The 26,876-nt window shown below is 38.7% G+C and overlaps 1 protein-coding gene and 1 pseudogene across 3 annotated transcripts; both read right to left on the reverse strand.

The window, feature by feature from the left end:
- Positions 1-403: 403 nt before the first annotated feature.
- Positions 404-1,295, reverse strand: LOC137281625 (uncharacterized; annotated as a pseudogene).
- A 1,697-nt stretch (positions 1,296-2,992) lies between these two features.
- LOC137281624 (sodium-dependent noradrenaline transporter-like) lies at positions 2,993-24,314 on the reverse strand. 3 transcript variants are annotated; one of them, XM_067812984.1, is made up of 14 exons: positions 15,873-15,955; positions 13,281-13,409; positions 12,653-12,784; positions 11,868-12,126; positions 11,335-11,467; positions 10,802-10,936; positions 8,959-9,062; positions 7,891-8,015; positions 7,313-7,425; positions 6,823-6,951; positions 6,021-6,120; positions 5,591-5,691; positions 4,495-4,665; positions 2,993-4,279 (listed from the first exon to the last, which is right to left on the reverse strand). In XM_067812984.1, exons 2-14 carry the CDS (start codon positions 13,393-13,395, stop codon positions 4,184-4,186), a joined length of 1,713 nt encoding a protein of 570 aa, XP_067669085.1. In that variant the 5' UTR covers positions 13,396-13,409; positions 15,873-15,955; the 3' UTR covers positions 2,993-4,183. The 3 variants fall into 3 exon arrangements, with proteins under 3 accessions (XP_067669085.1, XP_067669086.1, XP_067669087.1); XM_067812985.1 differs by lacking the exon at positions 15,873-15,955 and adding an exon at positions 24,230-24,314 and having other exon boundaries at positions 4,093-4,279; XM_067812986.1 differs by lacking the exon at positions 12,653-12,784 and having other exon boundaries at positions 4,093-4,279; positions 11,868-12,024.
- Between the last annotated feature and the right edge of the window lie 2,562 nt (positions 24,315-26,876).

Here is a 26,876-nt window from a genome sequence, read left to right on the forward strand (position 1 = left end):
TTTTTGCATATTCGAAAATGCGTTTTCATCTAAACTTGGGAGTTGCACATAGCTTCTGTAGTCCTACACTATGTTTACATTGAAATGTGATATTTATTCACAGTCTGCAGCAACCCGTGAAGGCCCGGGGTAGAATAGGCCTTCAGCAACCCATGTTTGCCATAAAAGGGGACTTTGTTTGTCGTAAGAGGTGACTAACGGGACCGGGTGGTCAGGCTCGCTGACTGCTGTGGCCGAAATGTTTTGGGGGTCCATTGGACCCCTTCACTTAAAATTTAGGGATCCAAACTCAAAATGGAAGGGTCCATATTTTGGTTTGTAATATAGCATTAACAACAGAACACAGTGGTTGTAAATATTCAAGTTTAATTTTGAATCTGCAAAAACATCAACAATGTTCATTTCAGCAAAAGAGCTTTCTCTTTCTGTCACTTCTCCATTTTGTGACGGCTGGTGCAAGAGAAACATCCCTTACAGGAGGTCTTAAAGCCAGCTGCATCAGCGTGTCAAGCCTCTCTGATGACAGCCTGTTTCTGTGTGGCCTCTTTATGAGATTGTTAACACTGAAAGCCCTCTCCACAGTTGCTGTTTAGAGGGGCAACAGGACAGACACTTGCGAAATCTTGCACGGATTTGGAAAAGTATCAGGGTGTCTTGACGACAGTATCTGCCATAACTGACAGATACTTGTGCAAGGATAATGCTGTTGATGAACCATATCCTTGCACATTGCCCATTCTCTGATGGTCTCCTCTACAAAGGTGTTATCACAATGACTGTAGAAGTCAATGAAGCTACGGTCTATTGAAAAATTGGGTATTTTATGTATATATTTTTAGGAATTATACTGTAGTTTAATAAAGCGTTGTCTGTTTTCATCAGATTAGCCAAACTGATAGCACGTTTCAAAGTTATTATATTACCTTCAGACAAGAAAGACAGTCCTCTAAATGACAGGACTGACATGCATGTGACAACGTCAGTAGCCACAGCTGGGAATCTGCTCTCAAGCTCGCTTATGACGTTTTGTAGGAAAGCAGCCCTAACATTTGAGAACTGCTTCTCAACGCCAGCCTCTGATGTTATTGGAAGGTTAACACCATCAAATTTTCAGCTTTGTGATACCTGTATAACAGCATCAATGGATGGCCTCAGTGCAGCAAGGTCTATGTCCTCCTTCTGAAACTGGAGGCTTAGTCTGGTCATGGTGGGGATGATGTCCATCAAAAGGTGCAGAACAAGGAGGAACTTGTTAGACGAAATGAGCTGCAAGATACCTTTGGCAGTATTGTTGTTGGTTTCATGTCATCGGTTCCCAATTAAGCAGATCGATGCTAGTTTTGTTGATGGATTGTTTGGTTCAGACCTGATTATTTGCAGAACACCGTCATATAGCTGGAATATCGCCGAGTGCGGCGTAAAACTCAACTCTCTCATCCACTCACTCATACTGAACTGCAATGACGAGGATATAATATTCTACGAAAATAGTGCAACCGTATTTTCTAAAATGATCATTATACGTTCATGAGCCCCTGCCTCTCTTGCGATGAAAGGTTTCTATACCTAGTATAGTGCCCCAGCCTCTCTCGTCATGAAAGGTTCGTGTACCTAGTATAGTGCCCCTGCCTCTCTCGTCATGAAAGGTTTCTGTACCTAGTATAGTGCGACTTTCTCTCTCGTCATGAAAGGTTTCTGTACCTAGTATAGTGCGCATCAAAAGGTAATCAGATAGCGTGACTGCACTTTACGTCAGAGTTCAAACAATGTTTAGGTAACATGGTTGGTTGGACATGGCTACATAATATGAACGAGTGACTTGAAAGTGGTGTCAGATAACTACAATAATAGTATTAGCTGTTCAACAGTTAACAATCAAAGGCGACAAAACAAAATCTTTTTTTCAGAATAGTAATATCAGAGAGTTACCTCCCTTCGCCGACAACTCCAACCAACTTCATGTTGTCATATAAACGTTGATGTTATATGCTTCATTATTGATTTCTGTAACGGTAGAACATTAAATACACCGTTTATTCTTTCTAACTGTTTCATCGGCATTCGTTAACTGTCTCTCTTTATCGTTCATTATGCCGCCTGATTAACGCTAATATCAAGATATACAATTAATATGCTGTATTCAAAACTTTGTATATTGGGATACTGATAATGAATAACCATATTTAAATGATAAGAAATGACTGTCCATTACCATACTAGTTTTTGTGTGTAATCTTTCATACATAATGCATGTGTAAGGAGCACGGGTCTCGGTTCCAAAACACGCAACTATGTTTAGGACTGTATTACATCACTGAAGCAGTCATACATGCAACTCTGTGAAACTATAAGTATATACTAAGTGTAAAAACTGGGATATGTATTTGATGATAGAAAAACGATTTATATCATTCCATTTTCTTATGTACAAAAAATATATCAAATTCTAGAGTTTGCCCTTGAATTATAACTAAATACAACCAGGTATCAAAACGCGTAAAGTTTTTTTCAGTCACAATACTAACATCCGTGGGAATGTGCTTAGATAATATATTTGCATCTTTCATGACGGTCACAAAATATAGGATTAAAGCATTAAGACAGTAGGACATTAAGTGAACAAATTCCCACTTTCGTCATGCAATTGGTTTCAACACACAATAAAAACTGCTTATCTTCAAGCAATTACAACAGACAACAGACTTTACATCATGTGGATTTGGTTACTATTTTTGACTGATGACCAGGTATTGGTCATAAGGCATTGACTTGACTCCTACTGACAAGAAATATCTTTAAATACATGAAGTATATTTCCAGATCTATTTACAGTTTCTATAGTCTGTACTGGTTTATTCGCAGGAAGGCGTCTCTTTAGTTTTACTTGTGTTTGTCGCATCTCGCATCTAATCCTCTGGGATTGGGGTTCTTGTTACACACCTGAATCCTTTGACAGTCTAATCATAAAGTAAAATAACACACATACTGCAGATAAAATGATAGTTTGAATTTATTTGAATTGTTTTGGACCTTACATACCCTCTTAGGAGGACAAGAGTTTTCAAGTACTTTAAGGCTGCATATACATAATTGATTGTTTCTCGGGCACATTTGTTTCAAAAGTGAGGCGATAGGACTTTCTTTTTTGTTTCTTGATAGAAAAAAAGTGACTAGGGAGGAACACATCTTTGTATTTTGTTCTCTCAGAAATACAGCTTGGGATATTTAGCACGTGTTAATGAGGGTAGATTCAGCCACTCATTCTTAGAGTGGACAACTGGATGATCGTGATGCGAAAACGTCAAATTATATTTTTTTCAAATGGCAATAAAGCATTGTTGCGCGCACACATGAAAGTGACCCGCCTATGCCCGAGAAACATTTCACTTTTTTATTTAGTCTATCCCATTTCGAGGATACAGTCAAAAACAATATTGCTTATTAATTTAAACTACCAATCATTAAACATTTATCCGTTTACACAGCATTAATCCAAATTTATATGGCAAGCTATTTTTCTTTTAAATAATAAATGATTAAATGATACTTAAAACGGATCCTTCATACTTTTGACACTGAAATAATTATCCTTTGCGATGGAAGCACCGTAAGTCCCCAGGGTCTTTACCAGGTTGAAAATTCCAATCGCCCAACGCCGGGGACAAGTCAGTTTACATTTTGGGCAATCAAATAATGGTAACTTACTTGTCCTCTACTAGATAATTTCCACTTATGGTTTAAAACTGAAAACAATCTTGGACTTCATTTCATGTCTGCTCAACTTTTCCATAAGTAAACCTGAACATCAGATACCATGTTGGTTTATTCCTTCATCATTACTTCATCATGATTGCGTAATAAAATCAGAGCCAGTGGAAATTTAGTCAGGACAAGTTACTTTCTTAAAAATTCATTCGTTTAATTATTTACAGTTTTCTTGGCCACTGAAATACTGTTGATGTGGCTCTCTATTTTACTCACTCACTCATATGGCTATGAAAAAGAGTAAAATTGTTATTTTCAAGAAGAACATATAGTTTCAAAGGTATTTTGAAAAACATGGTGCTACTGACTTCCTTTACATCAGGTACAGGTTCAGTTTAGCTTGTTCAATACGAAACGTACATTAGGTTTCATACGGAGGCCGAGTTCTAACATTATCGTGCACCTCATCTCATCAGCCTCAGATACGTCCGTGACCTGCCACAGGATGTAGTTCAACTTCTGTTCCAGTAGGATCTGCCCAGTATTCACTGGGTTCCATGGATCTTTTAAGTTTCTGAAATGTACAGTCCACTGTTATTCCAAGTGTCATAATAGAATTAATATTTTTTCAGCTATTTGTTTGATTCCTTTGGAGACTTACTGCGATGTTATTGCATGTTTAATGAAGATATTATACACTTTGATCTGTGAATGTCAATACATGCAAATGTTACATATCAACATACAACACATGAACTCAAATATAGTATGGCGAAACGTAAAGTATACCTCTTTCAGTGTAGATTCATTTCTGTTGCAAATGGTCCACAAGCACATGATAGGAATGGGTAGAATTGAGGCCAGTGATATCATCCACCCAACGCCTGCAGCCCACGTAGGGTATATGTAGTCATCATATTTCGGAGGCCGGTAGGAATACAAGGAGTAGGAGAATGTGACCTGAATCGATTAGAAGGAATATATTGCATGGGATTACTTTGTCAATTAGTATCCCAAGATAGCTGAAGTACAATTGTCTGGAGCCTTGGGATTTGGGGGTGACAACGTCAGCACTGTGGGCACCGTTTTGATTTTGGGAGACATTCTGAGCACTGGGTTTGGAACAAAATACGGCGTAATTATGAATAGTAATAATTTGAAGAATTTCCATAGGTGTCATTCATGGAGCAATGAATACTTGAATTACTGTTTCACGTCTATATATAGAAATAGTTTATGTAATTTGTGTACGCTTGCCACATCCATCTCGGTATACAGTCGACATAAAAGAATGTCGTCAACGAACATCTGATGCACTTAGAAAATTTTCATTTTCAATTCTGTCTATATGAAGGTTATCCGCCATACAAGGTGCAATGGAGACTTGCAGCACTTGAGCTTCCTGCATGGATCCCACCTGCATTTACACCATCCCTTTCGATGTTGATGACGATTAAAGCAACAAATATTCTTTGATTAATACCATGGTAGCAATAAATACAGAGGACAATCATGTTGCACTTTTTCTAGTCTATTCTGTTATTCTTTAGTATTCCAATTCAGATGAAATACACATCTCTATGTGACGTTATATATAGTTAATCTCTGTTGGTCGTGCAATGATGTTGATGTTGATGTCATATTCACAATTCGTTCCCATCTGAGCAATATTTTTGTTAGTTTGTATGTTTTTTTGAATTTTGGTGCTCTAAACATCCAAACACCTTCAAATGTATTTTTGACCAATTTTTAATGACGACCACTAACGTCACATAATGTCAACTCCATTTTATAATATCTAAGGTTTTTAAATTCTTCGTCTCAGAACTTGCCGTTGATCAGTGTCGCTCCGATGTATTCGACAGTACCATTAAGAGGAACTTACGAGCAGAAGTACTGGACACACGAACTTCAGACTGATGACCATAAACAAAGGCACCCTTTGTTTCCACATCCCACTGACAATCGTCTGTAGTCTCTCTGTGCCTGAAAGAATACACATTGATAATCACACAACCTTACAGACAACAGTATGTCCCCTTGGAGATTGCCCGTATACCACAGATATTTTTATAAAGATTGTCAATTAAAAGATAAACTGTAAACACCATCTTCGGCAGTAGTTCAGTTAAAGATAACACTACGCTCGGTACGCCTACGCTTACCATAGAACCATCCAACAACAATACATGCCAGCATTTGATTAAAGATTACACTGTGCTCAAGACGTGAATGTTTACCACAGAACCACCTAACAACAATACATGCCAGCATTTGATTAAACATTACACTGGACTCGAGTCGCCAATCCTTACCATAGAGCCACCCAACAACAATGCATTCCAGCATTGCAATCAAGGCAGTGGACGGAAAGTAGGCGTACCAGTCCACCAGTGTCACCACATATATTCCTCCCTTAAATGTGCACAGGTTTATATCAGCATCATGGTATACTGCATCCATATACTAAAAACAATCAACTATGGGAGCACACTAAACTTTGATAGTCATATATAAACTAAAACGTAGAAAGGTCATGTGTACTCTATGGGAGCACACTAAACTTTGATAGTCATATATAAACTAAAACTTGGCAAGGTCATGTGTACTCTATGGGAGCACACTAAACTTTGATAGTCATATATAAACTAAAACGTAGAAAGGTCATGTGTACTCTATGGGAGCACACTAAACTTTGATAGTCATATATAAACTAAAACTTGGCAAGGTCATGTGTACTCTATGGGAGCACACTAAACTTTGATAGTCATATATAAACTAAAACGTGGCAAGGTCATGTGTACTCTAAGGTAAATGTTTTATTTTCACAATGTTTTATTTGACTTAGACTCAAAGGATATTGAATCAGTTGCTTCACTACGTTTAACGTGCCCATTAAGCACAGCTACAGTTCAGTTAACTTACACTATTAATGACCGTACCACTTTTGAGTTTCTGTCAAACAACAACAACACCAAAAACAACAAAAAGCAAACAAAGAAACAAAACAACAAAAACAAACGGTATATAGAATTACAACCAATATTTTTTTGTCAATTATATTTCTTTTATAGGCAAAACGTAATTTAATGGAATAAAGATGTCTATTGATTATACCTGTGATACATATATAAGAGCAAACAGAAGAGTGCTAAGAAGAACTGCACATGTGAAGAACAGCCGCTTCTTAAAACATTGCGTAAACAAGTCTTCTAAAGCTGCCGCGATGCTTTCAGTTCCTGGTACCTGTGGAAATAGATCTGAGTTTAGTTTGTGGTAGTTACTATTAGTTGAGTATCTTTGGAAACAACATGGAGTTGTCTTAGATTTCTACAAACCCGCTTGCTAATATAGCAGTGACTATAGCATGGAAGATTAGCGGTGATGGAGAAAAATGTCTTAGCTCTGTCTAAGCAGTGACTGTGTTTTACCTCCTGAAAAGCTGACATGTCAGTGAGGGCCATCACAAATGATCATCCGATTAAACATGTCATGGTTTAATTGAGCAACTAGAAGTTCTGTAATAGAGTTTGAACAATGCTCCAAAACTGAAAGTTCAAAACGACCTCTTCTTAATTTGTACAACTATCATTATCATCAACCTCACCATACTGTCTATTCCCAACATCATCAGTGTGGCAAACGTCAAGACCGACCACGACTGGGGAAAAGGGAGAGAGGCCAGCATCTCTGGGTAAACGATGAAGGCAAGGTTGTAACCTGAAAAGTACAAGTTTCCAATATGTTCAGTGTTCTTACAATTATGGGTATCTGTCAGCTTATTGACCCCTGACACAGAGTTGCATATCACTCCTTCAAGGGCTAGGACATTTGAACCCGTGAAGATCAGGGTGAGAAATTTTCTTCCTCAACCCTTGCTTATCATATGAGGGCACTGTAGGGATCTCGATCTGATCTTCTGATGTGTAAGCAGATGTCATTATGTCTCCTCAGAAAACAGACAAATGGACACAGTGCTTGCAGCAGCAAAGAGCCACCCCTTTGCTTTCACTTGCAATAAGTCTTCCTTGTTCCCGCCTGGAGCAATGTTTATCACAGTAGGTGGTGAATGTAGCCCAACTGACCACCAGAGGAGCATCAGAACTGTGAAGGCTATTTCTAAAAGTTCCTAATCACCCATAACCTCAAGAGGACTCGTGGAAATATGTAATATCTGCTACGTACCTGATGATTCCAAAGCATCCACGCGAACTCCACGCATGTAGGCAGCATGGCCGACGATTGTGAAGAAAGCAAATCCAGTTATGACAGCTGTGAGGGAATCCACCAAGCAAAGCAGTACTGCATTTCTGAAATGATCACCTCATCAAGTCAGGATGCATGCCACTAGAGAAAATGGTTGGCTGATGTATTTTCCAAATGTGCACAGAAAGGAGGTTTATTACACAGTTGACTTCTAATCATATTGACATGTCTTGAATGCATGTCTTCCGCTAGTTAATGTGAGTTTAAAGGCTGAATTGAACAACATTCCGCTGTCTCAGTGTCAGAGTGATGTTGGAGTTACTAACGAACTCACTGATCGTTTGATTATTTTGTAATCTCAAGGTAATTTCTGGATTCGTGCAGACCACAGTAGGTTTCTGCCACGTCAAACGGATACACTAAGGTAATTCAGGTATCTTAGGAGGGAGTAAGAGCAACTAATAACACGAGTTTAGAAGCCAGTGAAAAGTAAAAGAGTAAAATCACTCTTTCCACGATCATTAGAAATCTCAGCTGAAAGCTACAAGATGATGGGGTGTTAGTGATATAGCCTATAGCTTAATTGACTCTTTGTAGACCGATCATATGTAGTACCCTTTGTCTCTGTTGATCAAGGGATGGTATGCGACGACCTCTTGTTTTTATTCCCTACCTGGCCTCATCCAGTTATGTGCCAGCTATATGCTATTGTTAATATGAATCTGATGTTTGTCATAACATACTAAAGATATATATATATATATATATATATATATATTTCATCCCTTGGTTCTAGTTACTGTTAGCTTGATAACGGTAAGAATCTACAGTGAAACATAGCTCGACGGAATAACCAAGAAGTTGCCACTATAAGGATGTATGTTTCCTTATTCACCAAGGTGGTAAACGACAATCACGTAAAGCTTCCGTTTCAGGTCAGGATAACACAACGTGATATTACACATGAATAAACCACAGTGATTACGTTAAACATGATATATTATATATTATATATTATTTAACATCCCGAACAAACATAAATAATACTTAAGGCAGTTGTTGTCCATTCTGTTGCGACCAGACATGGTAATAATGCATCCAGTGGCAATACCCAGAGAATGCAGTGCATAGCTACAGGATTGGATCCAAACCTGCAAGCAAGCAGCAGAGAGAGCTGTGAATAATAGTTACACCAAGGGTGTTTAAGCCATGTGGTATCGACAAAGGACAATAAAGTCAGCTCAAGTACCGTACCACAGATATGAATGAAGAATAGCATTTTACCTAGAAGACAACGCAATCAAAAGGACTATAGATACCAAAACAGAAGAATCAATGTTTCTATTGATGTTATATTCATATAAGGTTTAAATGGTAATGACATGTTAAAATGTCTGCATTAATAGAATTTTCAATAATATAGCTATTTTACCATGCATGAGTGGCCGTGCTTGGCAGATTGTCATTTTCACTCATGTGAATTTCCGTCCTCCAGCACAACAAAACGCATGTGATACATCTGGTCTCAGATGAGACAACCGGCGTCACCGGTTTGTAGGTATATATATAGATAATATATAATAATATATATAATACCTTTGCGAAGTTAGTTATTTACTTTTTTTTGCTTCTCACTGAAGAATTTGATGTAACCAGACCAGTGAACAGCTCACTGCTCACCGTGTGAATGAGTCACTGAATGTGTATTGTTGCCATTGACATGGCTCTTTAATAGTCATAAATTTTCAGTGTTACTTATGTATAGGTCTTTCTCCTCTGTATCAGCTACTGGCCTCGGCCTCCTACCCTTTCATACTGACATGCTGTACCTCTGATTAAGTCGTCAGTTTATGGGCGAGTACACCTAGGACAGAGTGTAATCAAGTCATGCGATATCCGCTGCGAAACAAACAGCTGCACGTTGTTGAAATGCCCGTGCCACTTTAATTCATTCGAACATCTGTTTCTGTCAATTTCATTTCTGCTTAGAGTAGGTTTGAGGACATCTTCATCTAAATTCATGGGTCTAATCAATATTGGGTATGTTTCATTGAAAATATTAAATAACCGGGATTTACATTTTAATATCATGCATCTCATCAAAAATCATCAGGCCATATAAGTTGTTATCGTGTTACAGTACTGAACTCAGAACATGAGTGCAAAAGAATGACATGTGTTAGCTATCCTTAGAAGTCTGTTTGATGTACAAGGGAGTGGATCACTGACAATCAGTGATTACGCCAGTATTCCCGAAAAGGATGAACCTCCTCACCCCTACCGATAGCACCGTTCATTCTCACAAAATGTATGTTGTGTTGACGCCGCGGACACTTGAAATCCACCACACTAAATCAGAATCTCATGCTCCCTGAGGGAGTACCATGTGCAAACAACTGAAGAGATAGTGTGAGATGTTTATATTTTTCTAAAGCACAGCTATCCAGTAATTAAAACTGCAATTCTAAATTATTATTGCTGTCTTTTTTATCATCGTGACTTATGCGGAACATTTGAGATGACATTTGGTGCGGAACTGTGTTCAGCTTCCTGTGCTCGGAAAATTAGCTGGACAACCTGGTCAGAAATGGTGTTTTATCGTAGTTTGAAGGGCAGAGTGTACCCATGTGTACACGGAATGGCTGCTGATAGTCTGGAAAATTTATGCTACTAGCATGGACCCTGGCTGGACTTCCACATCCTTTAAACTATTGGTGAGTGAAGACAAATCTAGCAATAAATTAAACGGTGTTTACGTAGTTGGTTACCACATCTGCATGTTTTTGGTGCGGACAAGCAGAATGCGCATGCCTTCTTGTGGCTTGTTAATACCAGGGATTAAAAAAACTCTTTATTTCGTCTGAACCACCCCGTCGTACACTGCACTCACTTTGGGTTCCATGAGCCGCTCCAACTTTGGATAAATGTAATAGTATATTCCGTCAGCAGATCCAGGAAGTAGGCAACCACGGATGAGGAGCACTGTGATGAGGATGATTGGAAGAGCCACAGTGATGTAGACAAGCTGAGCCAAGAATATACATACAATATTAGATCACATGCAAGAGTTGCTTTCGTTTTTATGGGGAGCAAGGCTGTCGAGAAGGTCAGTTGTGTTCGCTCATCACACCGACGTCGTTAGTTCGAATACTCACATAGGTACAAATTACGACTGGTATTATTTTCACCTCCGTCGTGAAAATGGAATATTGTTAAAAGCGACAGAAACCTATACTCACTCACGTGTGTGGGGAACTAACTTTTATGCATGACATTGGAACTTGGGTATATTTTGTATTGCAGTTATCTTTTAGAACAAACAGAACAATAACAGGCCAGAGATTACTTAATTTCATTATGGACTGGTTCATATGTTCGCGTGACCCACATTTGTAATGTCGAGGGTATTCCCAACTTTCTTACCTTCCCCGATACCTTTATTCCTTTGAAAATCCACAGAAATATGATCACATGTGTGATCACCAAGCATCCCAAAAGATGCCATGTGATACCACCGAGGTCCATCAAACCATCAGTCATTTCCAGCACCTTGTTTCTTAAAAAGACAGGATGATCACGTAAAAAGAATGTGAACAATGAAAATCCAATACATAATACAACATACAGTATCAAGAGCTTGTACTGAAGTTTCAGTGAAGCACGTAACACGTCAAAATTCCCTTCTGAAAACCCCAAAGTCTAGAAACTCTGGCCAAATTTTGACAATGTATTTGACAAGACTCATGCAGTTACCATGATTATAGGCTAAGGATAAAAAACAGGCTGTCTGTCGAAAACTTAGTTTGAATAATTTAGAAGGTTATTAAAATATTCCAAGGACGAGAATACTTTTTCCCCTTTCAACAGCAATACGTATCAAGGGGTAGGCCAAGGGACGATGGTTTGTATATGTAAGAATTCAAAATCGTATTACTTTGAAAAGGTGGAAACCTTACTTCCAGAATTCTTCAGCAGCAGTGACCCCTTTTATTTTGGAGGTATTTCCTATCTCACTTGCATTATACGGCGGAATACTGACATTCCTCCAAAGATTCGTGTTGGATACACATGCAGGTGTGTTCCAAGTGTTGTTACAGTTGTCCCAGGGTATTACTTCAGAGAAGGAAAAGAAGAAGTAATACATGAACCAACAAAATGTGACATTATAGTAGCTGTGGAAAAACCAGGCACACATGACAGATCCCAAACCCAGACCTGCAACAGAAAATAATTTACGTGAGAGCGTTATCAATTTGACGAATTAGTGTAACACAGTAGTTGAAAACTTAGTTTCTTGAAAATTTGGACCACGGATTTACTTATTCACTTGCTCAAATTGAAACTTGAATCTTCTTATGAACATTTCACGGTATCTTCTAATTTAGTCTAGTTGCCATGATGCTAACGTGTACATAGTCTCTGTTAAGGTTGGTTGGTTATAAATCAATGAATAGAAGTGAAGTCATAACTTCTCTGGCAATCAAATAATATAACGCATCACTGAGCTGAGAAGTCATAATTTCTCTTGCAGAAATCACTGACCTGTCTTCCTCCTCTTGGGTAGTAATTCGTAAAACAAAAGGGAACATATACTCATTTATGTAAGTACTAACTATTTCTTGAGGAACATTTACAAATTGGAATACATAAGCAAGATTCATGAATGTCAAAATTTTGATCGTGAACAATACGACGTTTTTGGAGTGTATAGTTACTCCTTAATCTTTTCTTTGATACGTACCTTTGAAAAGAGGACACAAGTTCCAGACGTTAACAGGTCCACTCTGAGAGTGCTGGCCTATTGTCATCTCCACGAAAGTGCATGGGATGGCACCGATTATTGTGAAGAACATGAACAGTATCAAAAATGCCCCTTTGTAAAAAAATAAACATGTGTCAGTATTCTGAAAAGACTGGCTTTCATACTCTTATTGCCTGCCATGATAATATGAGTATTCCTTTATCAAATGCTGGGATACGACATTTTAGCTTTGTCAAATCATCGTCCACGCATTTACAATATACAACATCTACACTGATCCCATCTCATATGTGAATAGTGGAATATTAGCAGTAATTAAAGACAATGAAAAAGCACAAAATAAAATAATTGCACTGATCCCAGTTCATATGTGAATAACGGAATAGTAACAGTAATTACCGACATTCAAAAGAACACAGAAAGCAACTACACTGTTCCAAACTGATATGTAAATAGTGGAATACTATCAGTAATTACTGAGATGTTTAACAGGCACTTGAAGCTGGACGGGTAATACAACATACTACGTACGTGAATAGTTGAATATTAACAGTAATTACTGGCATTTAATAGAACACGTAGCAAGATGAAGCCAGACACCACCAACCTCCGCCATTGCGCATACAGTAGAAAGGAAACTTGATGAATGCTCCAGATCCCACCCCATATCCTACTAGGGTGACAAAGAAGTCGAACTGGTGTCTCCAGTGTTCACGCGCCATGCTCGTTTCTGCAACTGATAAGAACATATTTACGTCACGGACAAGGAGTGAACGGTTTTATTGGCTTAATCGGCACATCGGCAGAATTCTAGCCATATCGTGACAAAAGAAAAATATATATCAGTGACAAACATAGTTCAACCGTTCATAGAATATAGCATTTTGTATTTTTTTAAAAACATAAACAAAAGCCAGTTGTTGTATTATTAGCACATCATTTTTACCTGATTTTCACTGACGTCATTATTTGTCTCTTTTACAGAAAACAATTGTGTTTAAATATGGGATTTAATATGCTCCTTCCTGACCAGGCAAGAAACTGCCGTCGGTCTGAAGATAATCGACTCTGGGCCAGACAGGTGGTAATTTATATTACTAAAGTATTTAGTTGATAAATGATGTCTAACTAACGTTTATTCAAATGTTTTCAAGCATTATTTAATTATAATTACCATGTCTGGTCCTTTATCACGTCAATCATTACATTACATGCAATTGCAATATACATAACAAACATCAATAAGTGTATCATGTAATTACATTCTGATTATATCATATCCAACTCATATGATTATTAAAGCTCCATTCCATTTGGTTGAATTTTGAGCAATATGTTTCTGTAGATAGATATATTTTAATGATTGGTAGTTTAGATTAGTAACTAGAATTGTTAGTGGCTGTACCCTCAAAGGGGGTGAAGCATTGTAAAATTATTGTCCTCCTGACCCAAAACATTTGATGTAAATTTAAGTCTACCAGGTTTTTAATCGTAGTATTCATGTTATTTTAAGTTTGGCTAGCATTTCATACAATCTCCAGCGGCTGAGGGGATTGTGTAAATCCAACTAGGGTCCATGCAGGTAGCAAACGTACTGTAAGTCCCCATGGTCCCTAGAATGGTGATTTACCTTCAGTTGTTGGAGATCTATAGCCTGTTTTTATATTGTTTTGTCCAGATAGTGATATTAGTTTTAACTTCCCACACTAGTTTTAAATTGTAACTGTGATATTCTAGTTGTTTTACTGTCCTTTGACGACAGGCATATTTATGAAATACATATCTTACATTTCAGTATTAAATGTTCTCGTCACGATATGGCTGAAATATTGCCAATGTGACGTTAAACATTAACGCACTCACTCACTCACTCCAGCTTCTTGTTCTAAACAAATTTAGTCATACCTGGATGTTTGTAAACCGACGTTGATTTGTATCTTTTTCTATGAAGTTATCACCTAGGACAAAACATCACAACATGCTATTCATCTTCAATGCAGCTCTTATGTAGTCAACTGTATCATCGATTAAGAGTGAAAACATAACTGGTGACAACTTTTCGCCCTGCCTAATCCCGAGTGATGAGAAGACAAAAGTCTGAAAAAACTATTGTAGATAATCTGACACGGGATTTAACATCACAATACATATTAGGAAGAAGCCATAAGAAGCTTGACTTGATGCCGAGACCATACGGCTTAGACCAAAGAGCTTGTCTGTTAATATTATGGAACGCCTTACGATAATCAGCAAAGGCACAATACAGTTTCGCCTCCTTACTAACCGAGAGTTCAACAGTCCAAGGAATACCTGTACTATAAAGCTTTCTTACTTCAGCATGTTCCTTGGTAAAAATAGAATACCAAAGAGATTGAGCACCAGAGAGCAGTCGCCAAGCGTACAAAACGACAATCGTAGCATCCAAAATCGGCAGTCACAGCAACCCGAAATGGCTCAAATATCGTCAAAGATGGCGTCGAAGGGAGACAAACAGGCTTTGGTCAATAATGTCACAATGAGTATAAATTTGAAAATCTGATATCGGGATGTAGCGCATCAACCAGCAGTTGTAGTAAGCTTCAAACCTATGTTTATACTTCTCAGTGTCCGGCGTGCAATTTGTTCACTGTTTGTATGGTAGGCCTGTTAGTGACTAACGTATTAAATCGTAGTTTGATCGAATACCAAGTCACCACGGTGTACTACATGGGCGATCAGTAAAACGGTGCCGTAGGGTCACCTAATAAGTAGATCTAGGGTCAGCCATGCTCAAACTACAGTAACAGTAGCGTTCAAGTTGACTACGGTCAATTCATGGGTTTGCTGCTGATGCACAAAGTACGGTCATAACGTATGATATACGATGAATTACGCCTTAATACGTTGTTTAGCTAAGGTCAAATACTGGTCAGATACGATCTACTACGTCCATCTCCCAATACGGTCTACTATGTGATTGCCCGTAGATATGGTCGCTCTTCACCTACATCTGATGCTATGGCCAACAGCCTGAAACAAGACTCATGATGCATAATTCATATGTTGGATGCAGGTCATGGAGTCGTTTCAACAGCAAAAGTCAGAACGTAAGCTGAATGGACGTATCCTACATATTAATGAATACAGAAGACTAGTGATTACCAGATATCCTTGATGGCATTGCCCTATGTTCCTAATATCAATGTGTTATCATACCTACCTGTTCTGTAACGTGCCCAGTATGATGTCGTGTAGTGAGAAAGTGTCAACAGCCGCGATATCACGTCCCGAGATAATGGCACAGCGCTGAAGCGTATGATATTTAAGCATTTGAATAGCTTTTAAATATTCACAAATACTTTTTTCAATATATTGTATTCTAATTAATGAGTATGCTTATCGCAAACACTGTCATCAAAACTATATCTAAATGCATGAAATAGCATGAATATTAACATTTCGCATTTGAGATATTACGTTATGATGAAGTGCACTTTTCAATTACTGGAGTTATTTATCCTTTCATTCACTCGTGTATATGAACAAGTTTACTAAAAACGTGGAAAACAAGTAGAAAAATAACGATGCATTAACGTATGAAAATGGCATAATAAATGGCAATTCTTCATTTTCAACTGACTATGTGCTAGGTCAACCTAGTGTTGATTGTGACGTCACACACGGCCACTGGATATATTCATTTACATACATCTATTTATTGACCCTTAGTATTTACATGTTAGACATCTTATCCTAGATTTCCACGGAATCCATATTTTGGTAAGCATTGTCAAGGTGCATCATTGTCTTTCAAGAGCAAGATGTGAAATTTGTGGAGATATCAAGAACGTAACTCGTCTCCAAAAAGGATCATTGCTTGTGAAATGTTCCCGTCGAGCAGAGTTCATTACCCTACTGCAAGCACGCCATTTCAGATGTACTGAAACTACTGTCTCTGTTCACAAATATCTTGATTCGTGTAAATCCGTAAATCTGTCATAGTGCCACATGTCTTGTCTGAGGAGGAAATTGCGATAGAGCGCAAATCCTATGGAGTGATATCTGCACTACGATGACAATTAAACACTGCAAGGATCTGGCACCCGTGGCGAGCCACCTCCTCGTGGTGGGTGCTGGGTAACGCCAAGAGCTCGCCAACACCCCCGTAGTGGACCCGGGGGGATATTTGGTCCACCAACCCGTTTGCCGTGGGTTGCGGCCCTGTGTCGGCGGAGGAGGGGATCCTGGTGGTTGAGGGCAATAGGGGCCTGCAATCGTGTTCCTGTTGCTCAATACACCACTTTGGCCCTGACTTCGCCTAGACGGGTGGTCGAATGGGCCCGGTTCGACCAATCGGCTGGTCATGCCGAGCCCTGTGGCATGTATATTTTTGATGCACGTCTGCAAGAAAACTATTTACACGTCTTGTCAGATGCATTGGTTTGTGCGTATATGTTTAAAACGAAAAGAGAAAACATCTTCAATTTTGTATTTTGCCTAGAGTGATATGCCCAGAAGGCGGTGGCTCATGGGCCAATCTGGTAGAATAATTACTTTCTATTATTCTGCTTGAGTATATCTTTCCAGTATCCTTGGTGCTGCAAGTAGGAGGTCCACTTGCTTATGGCATTGTCCTTGTGATACTCCGTGGTGGGTGGGGAGCTGGAATGACGAATCTAAATACATTAACATGGATCCTGAAACCCCCTTGAAAAAGAAACGTCAACTTGAAACTGATCAAAATACACCTGATAGTTGTAGACCATCTAAGCAAGTACACTACTGGCCAAGAGTTTTAGTGATAGAATCCCCGGATAAAAAGCCACTTAAACTCAAACCGTTTGCGGTTTCTAAAGCAGTGTACTGTATAGCAGGGGACGTAAAAAATATCAAGAGAATGAGATCTGGGTCTTTACTCATAGAATGTAGCAAACGACAACAAGCATCTAACCTGATGTCAATTGATACATTGGCTGGAATACCTGTTTCAGTGTCAGTTCATCGGACCCTCAATTCTAGTAAAGGTATAGTCAGAGATAGGGATCATCTTTTAGCGGACATGACCGAACTTGACATCGTGCTAGAACTTAAAGATCAAGGTGTCACGTTCGTGAAGCGATTTACGAGACGTCAGAATTCAGAAGTGGTTCCAACTAACACGTATCTGTTTTCATTTGTATCACCATCGCCACCGAGATCAATAAAAGCTGGATTTTGTAGCCTTCAGGTTGAAATGTATATTCCCAATCCGTTGAGGTGTTTTAAATGCCAAAAATTTGGTCATGGGATGAATTCATGTTCAAACTCAATAACTTGTGCATATTGTGGGGAACAATCACACGTACTGCTCAGGTATGCATTCTTCATCGTCCAAAGATTGCCTGGCTTGGAAAAGGGAAATGGAAGTAAATAAAATAAAGCATACTCAAAATATCAGTTGTGCTGAAGCTAAGAAACTTGTGCCATCTGTCCTCCCAGGTGAATCTTATGCTTCTGTTACCAGAAAACATTCTACAACCACAGTCTCCATCGAATGTCAGACAGAACTGACATGGACAAAGTCTACTGCTCCTGTACTTGTCTCAAATCAAGAACTGTTAACACGAGGAGAATCTGCTACACAGACTGCTGACTTTTTACCAGCTACAGTGACGTCCTCTCAACATATGTCTTCTTCCCCAAAAGGTCCAAGATATCCAAAGACACAACCAGACAAAAGAAGATTCTCCAGTCCCAAATCTAGACCAGATTCATGTTCATCAAAACCTGTACAAGAACCTCATGTTAAACAAATTGTGAAAGGAAACCCAAAACTAACTAGACTTAACCAATGCGATAGATTCGCTAAGGGTTCAAATGATGAGATCCAGCTATACAATAAGTTTGGATCCCTCGAGGACATGGATGTGTCTGACCATAGCACTGGTAGGACACATAGCTTGTCACCATCACGGAAGGCGAGGGGTAGATCTCCTGTACATCCTCCTCGGAAGAAATAATGTCTTCGTCTATAATTCAGTGGAATTGTAGAGGACTCAGAAATAATTTTAATGACTTACAACTGTTGGTCCAAGATCTTAATCCGTCAATATTTTGCATTCAAGAAACCTATCTAAAGCAGATGGATAATTTTGATCTACGTCATTTTAATGCATACCATTATTTTTCTCCCCCGGGCGACAGGGCTACTGGTGGATCATCTATCCTGGTGAGGAATAATGTTATTCATAGTCAAGTCACGCTCAAAACAAATCTCCAAGCCGTGGCGGTGCGACTTACATTACATGTTGCATTTACTCTATGTCCATTGTATCTTCCACCATCTTCTGCTGTTCAGTTAAGTGATTTGCAAGCTCTTTATGATCAACTACCTAAACCCTGTTTGATCATGGGTGAGTTAAACGGCCACAACCCACTCTGGGGTGGTACTAATACAAACACCAAAGGTAAATTACTGGAGGATTTCATCTCAAATAATGATCTATGCATTTATAATGATGGTTCAAAGACATATTTACATCCTGGCACGGGAACATATTCAGCTCTCGATTTATCAATGACTGATTCCACCCTATTTAGTGAATTTGAGTGGTCAGTCCATGATGACCTGTGTGGAAGTGACCACTTCCCAACAATATTAAAACCTGTCAACCCATCTGATATTCCGCCATCATTACGATGGAATTTTAAAAAGGCCAACTGGGCTTTACATGAAACCCTGTGTGCTGACAAACTTAGACCTGACTGTTTTCTTAATGTTCCCGATGCTATAAAAGATTTCTCTGACATACTAAACACCATTGCTGATGAGTGTATCCCACAGTCCTCTACAATTTCACACATAAGAGAACCATGGTTTAACTCTGATTGCAAACAAGCTAGGAAGGCACGGAAAAAGGCCGAAAATTATTTCCGTCATCACCCTATGGTTCATAATTTGAACAAATTTAAAATCCAAAATGCTAAAGCTCGGCGTACTTTCAAGCAAAGTAAACGTAAATCGAGGCAAAACTATGTATCTAATTATATCAATTCGCGCACACCTATATCAAAGGTATGGAATATGATCCAGAAAATCAAAGGTAAGGGCTCTAGATCTAGTGTTCACCATCTCAAAGATGGAAACCAGTTATTAACTAATAAAGCAGATATAGCCAATAAACTTGGAGAAACACTGGCACAACTTTCTTCTTCCTCGAATTATGCACCTCAATTCCAAAAGTATCAAAAACAGCAAGAAATGAAAGCTATTAATTTTACTTCAGATAACGGGGAAGATTACAACGAGGTATTTTCGATTCATGAGCTCCATACAGCTCTTGACCAGGCCCATGATACTGCTACAGGAGCTGATAACATACATTATCAACTTCTGAAACATTTACCGGAATCATGTTTAGAGACCCTTTTACATATATTTGATGATATCTGGACATCTGGAAAGTTTCCTTCTTCATGGCATGCTGCTATAGTTATCCCTATCCCTAAACCTGGACGTGATCATACGGATCCTTCGAACTATCGGCCTATATCGCTAACAAGCTGTGTTTGTAAAACCATGGAGCGCATGATTGATAATCGACTTGTTTGGTACTTGGAAACCAATGACCTCATTACAGATATTCAGTGTGGTTTCCGTAAAAACAGGAGTACCGTTGATCACTTAGTGCGTTTGGAATCATTTGTTAAAAACGCACTAATTAATACACAACACGCTGTGTCTATCTTTTTTGATCTTGAAAAAGCATACGACACAACCTGGAAATATGGCATTTTAAGAGATTTACATGACTTCGGCTTGCGAGGTCGTTTGCCTGAATTTATTGCCAAGTTTTTGAATAACAGACAATTCCAGGTCCGTGTGGGTTCTACCCTGTCTGATCATTACAGTCAGGATCAGGGTGTTCCACAAGGCAGTATGTTGTCTGTCACTCTTTTTAGCATCAAGATCAACAGTTTATCTAAAGTTTTAAATGATTCAATTGATGGATCGTTATTTGTGGATGATTTTAATATTTCTTGTCGTGGTAAAAATATGCATACCATTGAACGGCAATTGCAGTTGTGTTTAAACAAGATTAATAAATGGTGTCTTGAAAACGGCTTTAAATTTTCTAAATCGAAAACTAACTGCATACATTTTTGTCGTAAATACAAACCACAAAAAGACCCTGAACTGTCTCTAGATGGGACGCCCATTAAAGTTGTGAAGCAAGCTAAATTCTTGGGTCTAATATTTGATTCACATTTAACGTTTTTACCACATATTAAATCACTTAAAACTAAATGCCTGAAAGCTCTTGACCTGTTGAAAGTGGTTTCAAATTCAAAATGGGGAGGGGATCAAGCTACCCTTCTCCATCTGTATCGATCACTCGTTCGTTCTAAACTTGATTATGGCTCCATCGTCTATGGTGGAGCCTGCAAAAGCAATCTTAAACTTCTTGATCCTGTCCTTCACCAAGGTCTAAGACTTTGTCTTGGGTCCTTCAGAACTTCACTTATTGACAGTCTTTACGTTGAGGCCGATGAAGCATCCCTTGCACAACGCCGTATCAAATTATCTTTACAATATATCACAAAACTATATATACCCTAACGAATCTAACCCTGCATATAACTGTATCTTCAATCCTCTTTATGAGGATTTGTATAGCAAAAAGTCTTCTCTTGTTCCACCTCTTGGGCTCAGAATAAAGCCGTTTATTGCTGCTGCTGGTATTAAGCTGAACAATATAGCTCCTTTCGGTCTTTTTCCTCTCCCACTTGGCAGTTGGTTAGGCCACAGGTTGACCTAATATTAACTACATTTAAAAATCAGAAACCAATGAATTACAGTATAAACAAGAATATAATCAGTTGAAACATACATATAACAATTACAAATCCTTATTTACAGATGGGTCCAAAGACGGTGGTGCAGTTGCTTGTGCTACTGTCATTGGATCCAGAACAATATCTTCTAGATTACCAGATAATAGTTCTATTTTTACAGCAGAAGCTAACGGCATATTAACAGCTCTTAGATATATTCACAGACACCCGAAACGTAAAGAGTATATAATATATTTCGACTCTCTTTCTTGCCTTCAGGCTATTAAAAATATTTCCTGTAAACATCCACTTTTAATTGAAATTATGGAACTGTATAATACTCTTGCTACTGGCCAATACGACATCGTCTTTTGTTGGTTATCCAGTCACATAGGTATTTCTGGGAATGTGATGGCCGATCTTGCTGCCAAGGCAGCACTCACCAAATCTGTGACACCACTTCTTCTTCCATATTCAGATTACAAAGCTTGCATTAGAACGTATATCCGTGATCTGATGCAGAAAAAGTGGGACACTCAAGTAGGTATCAATAAATTACATGAGATAAAACCTTATATCGGTTATACTTACTTGGGTTGTCAGTCCAGATTTGAGGAGGTCATTATGCGACGATGTCGCATTGGCCATACGAGGTATACTCCCGAGTATCTATTAAAAGGTGAAGATCCTCCGTTTTGTATCCCTTGTGATGAAAGAATCACAGTCAAGCATGTCCTGCTTGACAGTGTTGAATATTCCATCACAAGGGATAAATATTTTAATTCACGAACTTTGAAGGATCTTTTAAATTCTGTTAGCTCTCATTTAATTATTGCATTTTTAAAAGAATTAGATTTGCTAAATGAATTGTAAGTACATAAATATTTTATTCTTGGAAGTCTGAATTAGTAACTTACAGTGTTAGTGGCTGTATCCTCGAGGGGGGTTAAAGCACTGTAAAATTATTGTCCTCCTGAGAGGGTACGTAAGTCCCCAAACATTTGAAGTCAAATTTGATCTTCCATGTGGCTAATCTTGCATACAATCACCAGCAGCTGAGGGGATGATGTAAATCCAGGTAGGGACCATGCAGGTAGCAGAAGTACTGTAAGTCCCCATGGCCCCTAGTATGGTGATCTACCTTCAGATGTTGGTGATCTTTAAAGCCTGTTTTTATATTGTATTGTCTGAATAGGAATATTAGTTTTAACTTTTGACGCTAGTTTTATTTCTTATTGTGTTATTCTAGTTGTTTTACTGTCCGTCGTCGACAGGTTTTTATCATATGCATAGATTCCTTTTTTAAGAATGCTCTCGTCACGATAAGGCTGCAATACTGCCGATGTGACGTTAAATGTTAACTCACTCACTCACTCACTGCAAGGATCTGTACTACCGCTATCTTTTTTATCATTCCCATTACACCGGCACATCAGATGTCCCATGCTACACTTCGTTTGTTTTCGAGAACCTCCGAGCAATGTGATGGCGGTCTGTAAATATTCGAGCCTGAATCAGACAATCCAGTTACTGATACTCTGAACAAAAAAAAAAAAAAAAATAAGCCACTTGATTACAACGACTCTGTCGACCAGGTCAGCGAGCCTGACCTGTTAGTCGCCTCTTGCGTTCAAGCTTAAGACCAATTCTAACCCGGATATGCAATGCAAGTGATGGAAAACAATGACTTGATCAGTCAGGTCAGTGAGATTGATCTGTTTAGTGGCTTCTTGTTGAGCAGCAGAACTACCCCGAAATCCTTCACATGGCAAAATGCACTGTTATGGACAGAAGTATGACTCCTACTAAACACAGTAAAATAGGTTTCTGGTTTCGAATACGATTCAAAGCTGATGTGGGTACGATGGTGGTGAAATGCCGTTTTTAAGAGAGTTGAGAATGACTGATTTTGACAGACAAACTATTTAAACATACACCTCATCTTAAGTAGTCTACCAAGAGCCATGGTAAGTCTGAAAACATTGCGAGTATGCGTTAATGAAACACTTTTAAATAGTGACAATACGAAATAATGGCTACCCGCCGAAATAGTGGCTTTCCACCGATGTGGTTGACGTCAAAACACATGCAATGGCAAGTAAATTAACGAGGAACGCATTTGACCGATATACAATTATAGAATACCTTGTATCAAAGCAATGATTTCCAAGTAACTCATTGCCAATGAAAGTTAAACTGACGACAAAGTGACAGAAGGGATACGTACGTACTGAGAAGCCCAAAACAAGATATATATGAAGTCACATTTTGCCGTTATGTCCGAGATTTATAAATATCGCTCTTAATTAGCGGATATAAGTTAAAATGAGTTGAAATTTGTGTTATGATACTTCATTTACAACCTCCAAAACACGGAAAAAACATGTATTTGGGGCAACAGTAAATATTCTCGTCCATGGTCCAAAAGGTTTCGCCCATGGAAGAGATTTTAAAAACTCGCTCTAAATTTGCTGAATTAAATGAAAATGATTTGATTTTTGTGTTATAATACTTATAAACATACTTTCATCCATTTGCAACCTCAAAAACATGGGAAAAGATATATTGTGAGTACAAGTATATATTCTCGTCCATGGGCGAGATGTTTAAATACCACTCTCAATGGTGGAAATGAGTCAAAATAAGTTGAAAGTTTTGTCATGATACTTACAAAAATACTTTCATTCATAACCTCGAGCTCCAAAACATGTGTTCACATAACAATGAACTGAAGCGGGATGGATGCTAAAACAAGATACCAACCTGTTCTGAAGGCAGTGCTTGTATATAGGCGTCCTAGGTCTTAATGGCGATATGGTGACTCAAACTTTCAACTGTGTCACTCGAAAGTATAGACCCCTGGAAAAGACTAAAGTACTTTACTTTCATGTCAAAGGTCATGTTGACATTCATTCACTGTGGTATCAATGGAATTTAATGTCTACGCCTTCTATTGTTAATTGCTCCATCCGCGATTCAATGGCTACACAAACACAATACACTGACTGTTGCATGCAGTTGCATAATCGACTCATCTGCTCAACAAGTGCAGAGGTTTCAATAGGCTATTTGACAACATTTGTGCTCAACGAACCACATACCTGGGAGTTATCTGGGATTATCGCTCATGTTCTCATTCAATATATGGGCGTACTATATACAAAATATAACATCGGTGAGTGAGTGAAGGAGTTAATATTGAACGTCACATCGGCAATGTTGCAGCCATATCGTGACGAGAACGAGTATTTATGAAAATACAAATGAATTAATAGCACATACATTGTAAAACCCTGTCAACAGTAAAACTAACTAGGATATCACAGAGTAGAATGTAAAACTAGTGAATAGACCTAAAACAATGTATCTATAGAGGACAGTACAATATGAAAATGAGCTATAACTTGCCAACAACTGAAGGTAGATCACCATACTAAGGACCATAGGGACTTACAGTACATTTGCTTCCTGTATGGACCCTAGTTGGGTATACATCATCCCTTCAGCTGTTTGCAATTTAGACAAATCTAGCCATAAACTAAAAACACACTTATTCTACGATTAAGAAGCTCGAAAACTTTTTGTTTTTGGACTTATGTACCCTCTCAGGAGGACAGTTATTTTACGGTACTTCAACCCCCTTTGAGGGTACAGCCACGAACGATTTCAGCTACTAATTTAATCTTCCAATTGTAAAATATTTATCTATTTACAGCTCAATTAACAAATCCAATTCCTTTGAAAATGCAATAATTAAACGAGGGCTAATATTGCTAAAAAGATCCTTCATAGTTCGTGAATTAAAATACTGATCCCTTGTGATGGAATACTCAACACAGTCAAGCAAGATAAGCTTGACTGTGATTCTTTCATCACAAGGGATGCAGAACGGAGGATCCTCACCTTTCAAAAGGTATTCATGAGTATATCTAGTATGGCCAATACGACATCGCCGCAAAATGACCTCCTCAAATCTGGACCGACAACCCAAGTGGGTATAACCAATATAAGGTTTTATTGCATGTAATTTATTTACACCCACTTGGGTGTCCCACCTCTTTTGCATCAGATCACGGATATACGATCTAATTGTAGCTTTATAATCAGAGTATGGGATAAGAAGTGGAGTCACAGATTTGTTGAGTGCTGCCTTGGCAGCTAAATCGGCCATTGTGTTGCCAGAAATGCCTACATGGCTTGGTAACCAACAGAAGACGATGTCGTATTGGCCAGTAGCAAGATCATTATACAAGTCAATAATTTCTATTAAAAGTGGATGTTTGCAAGAAATGTGTTTAATAGCCTGAAGGCAAGAAAGAGATTCTGAATAGATTATATACTGTTTACGTTTAGGGTGTCTTTGAATATATCTAAGAGCCGTTAGTATGGCGTTAGCTTCTGCTGTAAAAATAGAACTGTTATCTGGTAGTCTAGAAGATATTATTCTGGATCCAACGACAGTGGCAGAAGCCACTGCACCATCGTACTTGGACCCATCTGTAAATAAGGATTTATAATTGCTATATTTATGTTTCAGTTGATTATACTCTTGTTTATACTGGCACCCATGAAGAGCCACCTCCTCGTGGTGGGTGCTGGGTAACGCTAAGTGCTCTTCTCCCGTGTGGACCCGGGGCAGAATGTGTCCACAGCACCCTATTGCTGGTCGTAAGAGGCGACTAAATTGGGCAACCTGTTTGCCGTGGGTTGCGTCCCGTGTCGGTGGAGGACGGTAACCTGGTGGTTGAGGGCATTTGGGCTTTTAACTGCTTTCCATTTGCCCAACACACCACTTTGGCCCTTACTTCACCTAGACGGGTGGTAGAACTGGCCCAGTTCTATCAATCGGCTGGTCACGCCAAGCCCTGAGCTGCAACTGTGTATGCTCACAATTTATGAAATTGTTAATTTTATGTTTCATGCTTAGTCCTATCTTGAGACTGTTATTTCAAATGTATCATGTTATGTATGTTTTTGCCTAGAGTCGTAAGCCCAGAAGGCGGTGGCTCATGGGCCAATCAGGTGGAATAATTACTTTTATATTATTCTGCTTGAGTATATCATCTGGGTATCCTTGGTGCTGCAAGCTGGAGATCCGCTTGTTTTTAGCATTGTCCTTGTGATACTCCGTGGTGGGTGGGGAGCTCGGATGATGAAATCTAAACCCTAAACATGGCTTATGAAATCCCCACCAAAAAAACTAAACGTCCTCTTGAAAATGATGTTGATGATGATGACCTTCGACCGTCCAGAGCAATTGACTTTTGGCCACGCTTTCTTGTGATTGAAACTGTTGACAAAACACCTCTAAAACTGAACCCGTTTGCAGTTGCCAAAGGTATTCAAGGTATTGCCGGGGAAGTTAAGAGCATTAAACGGTTACGTTCAGGTGCACTGCAGGTTGAGTGCG

Source organism: Haliotis asinina, chromosome 4 (assembly GCF_037392515.1).
Source record: "Haliotis asinina isolate JCU_RB_2024 chromosome 4, JCU_Hal_asi_v2, whole genome shotgun sequence".
NCBI classification, from domain to species: domain Eukaryota; kingdom Metazoa; phylum Mollusca; class Gastropoda; order Lepetellida; family Haliotidae; genus Haliotis; species Haliotis asinina.

What these genes read in the sequence shown, in the direction of transcription:
- LOC137281624 (XM_067812984.1), bottom strand. Translation starts at nt 13,395, where the DNA reads ATGGCGCGTGAACACTGGAGACACCAGTTCGACTTCTTTGTCACCCTA. An exon ending in GCTGCTGAAGAATTCTGGAA is followed by an intron (nt 11,468 to 11,867) that starts GTAAGGTTTCCA and finishes TGTCTTTTTAAG; the next exon opens with AAACAAGGTGCTGGAAATGA. An exon ending in GAATAAAGGTATCGGGGAAG is followed by an intron (nt 10,937 to 11,334) that starts GTAAGAAAGTTG and finishes TTCTTGGCTCAG; the next exon opens with CTTGTCTACATCACTGTGGC.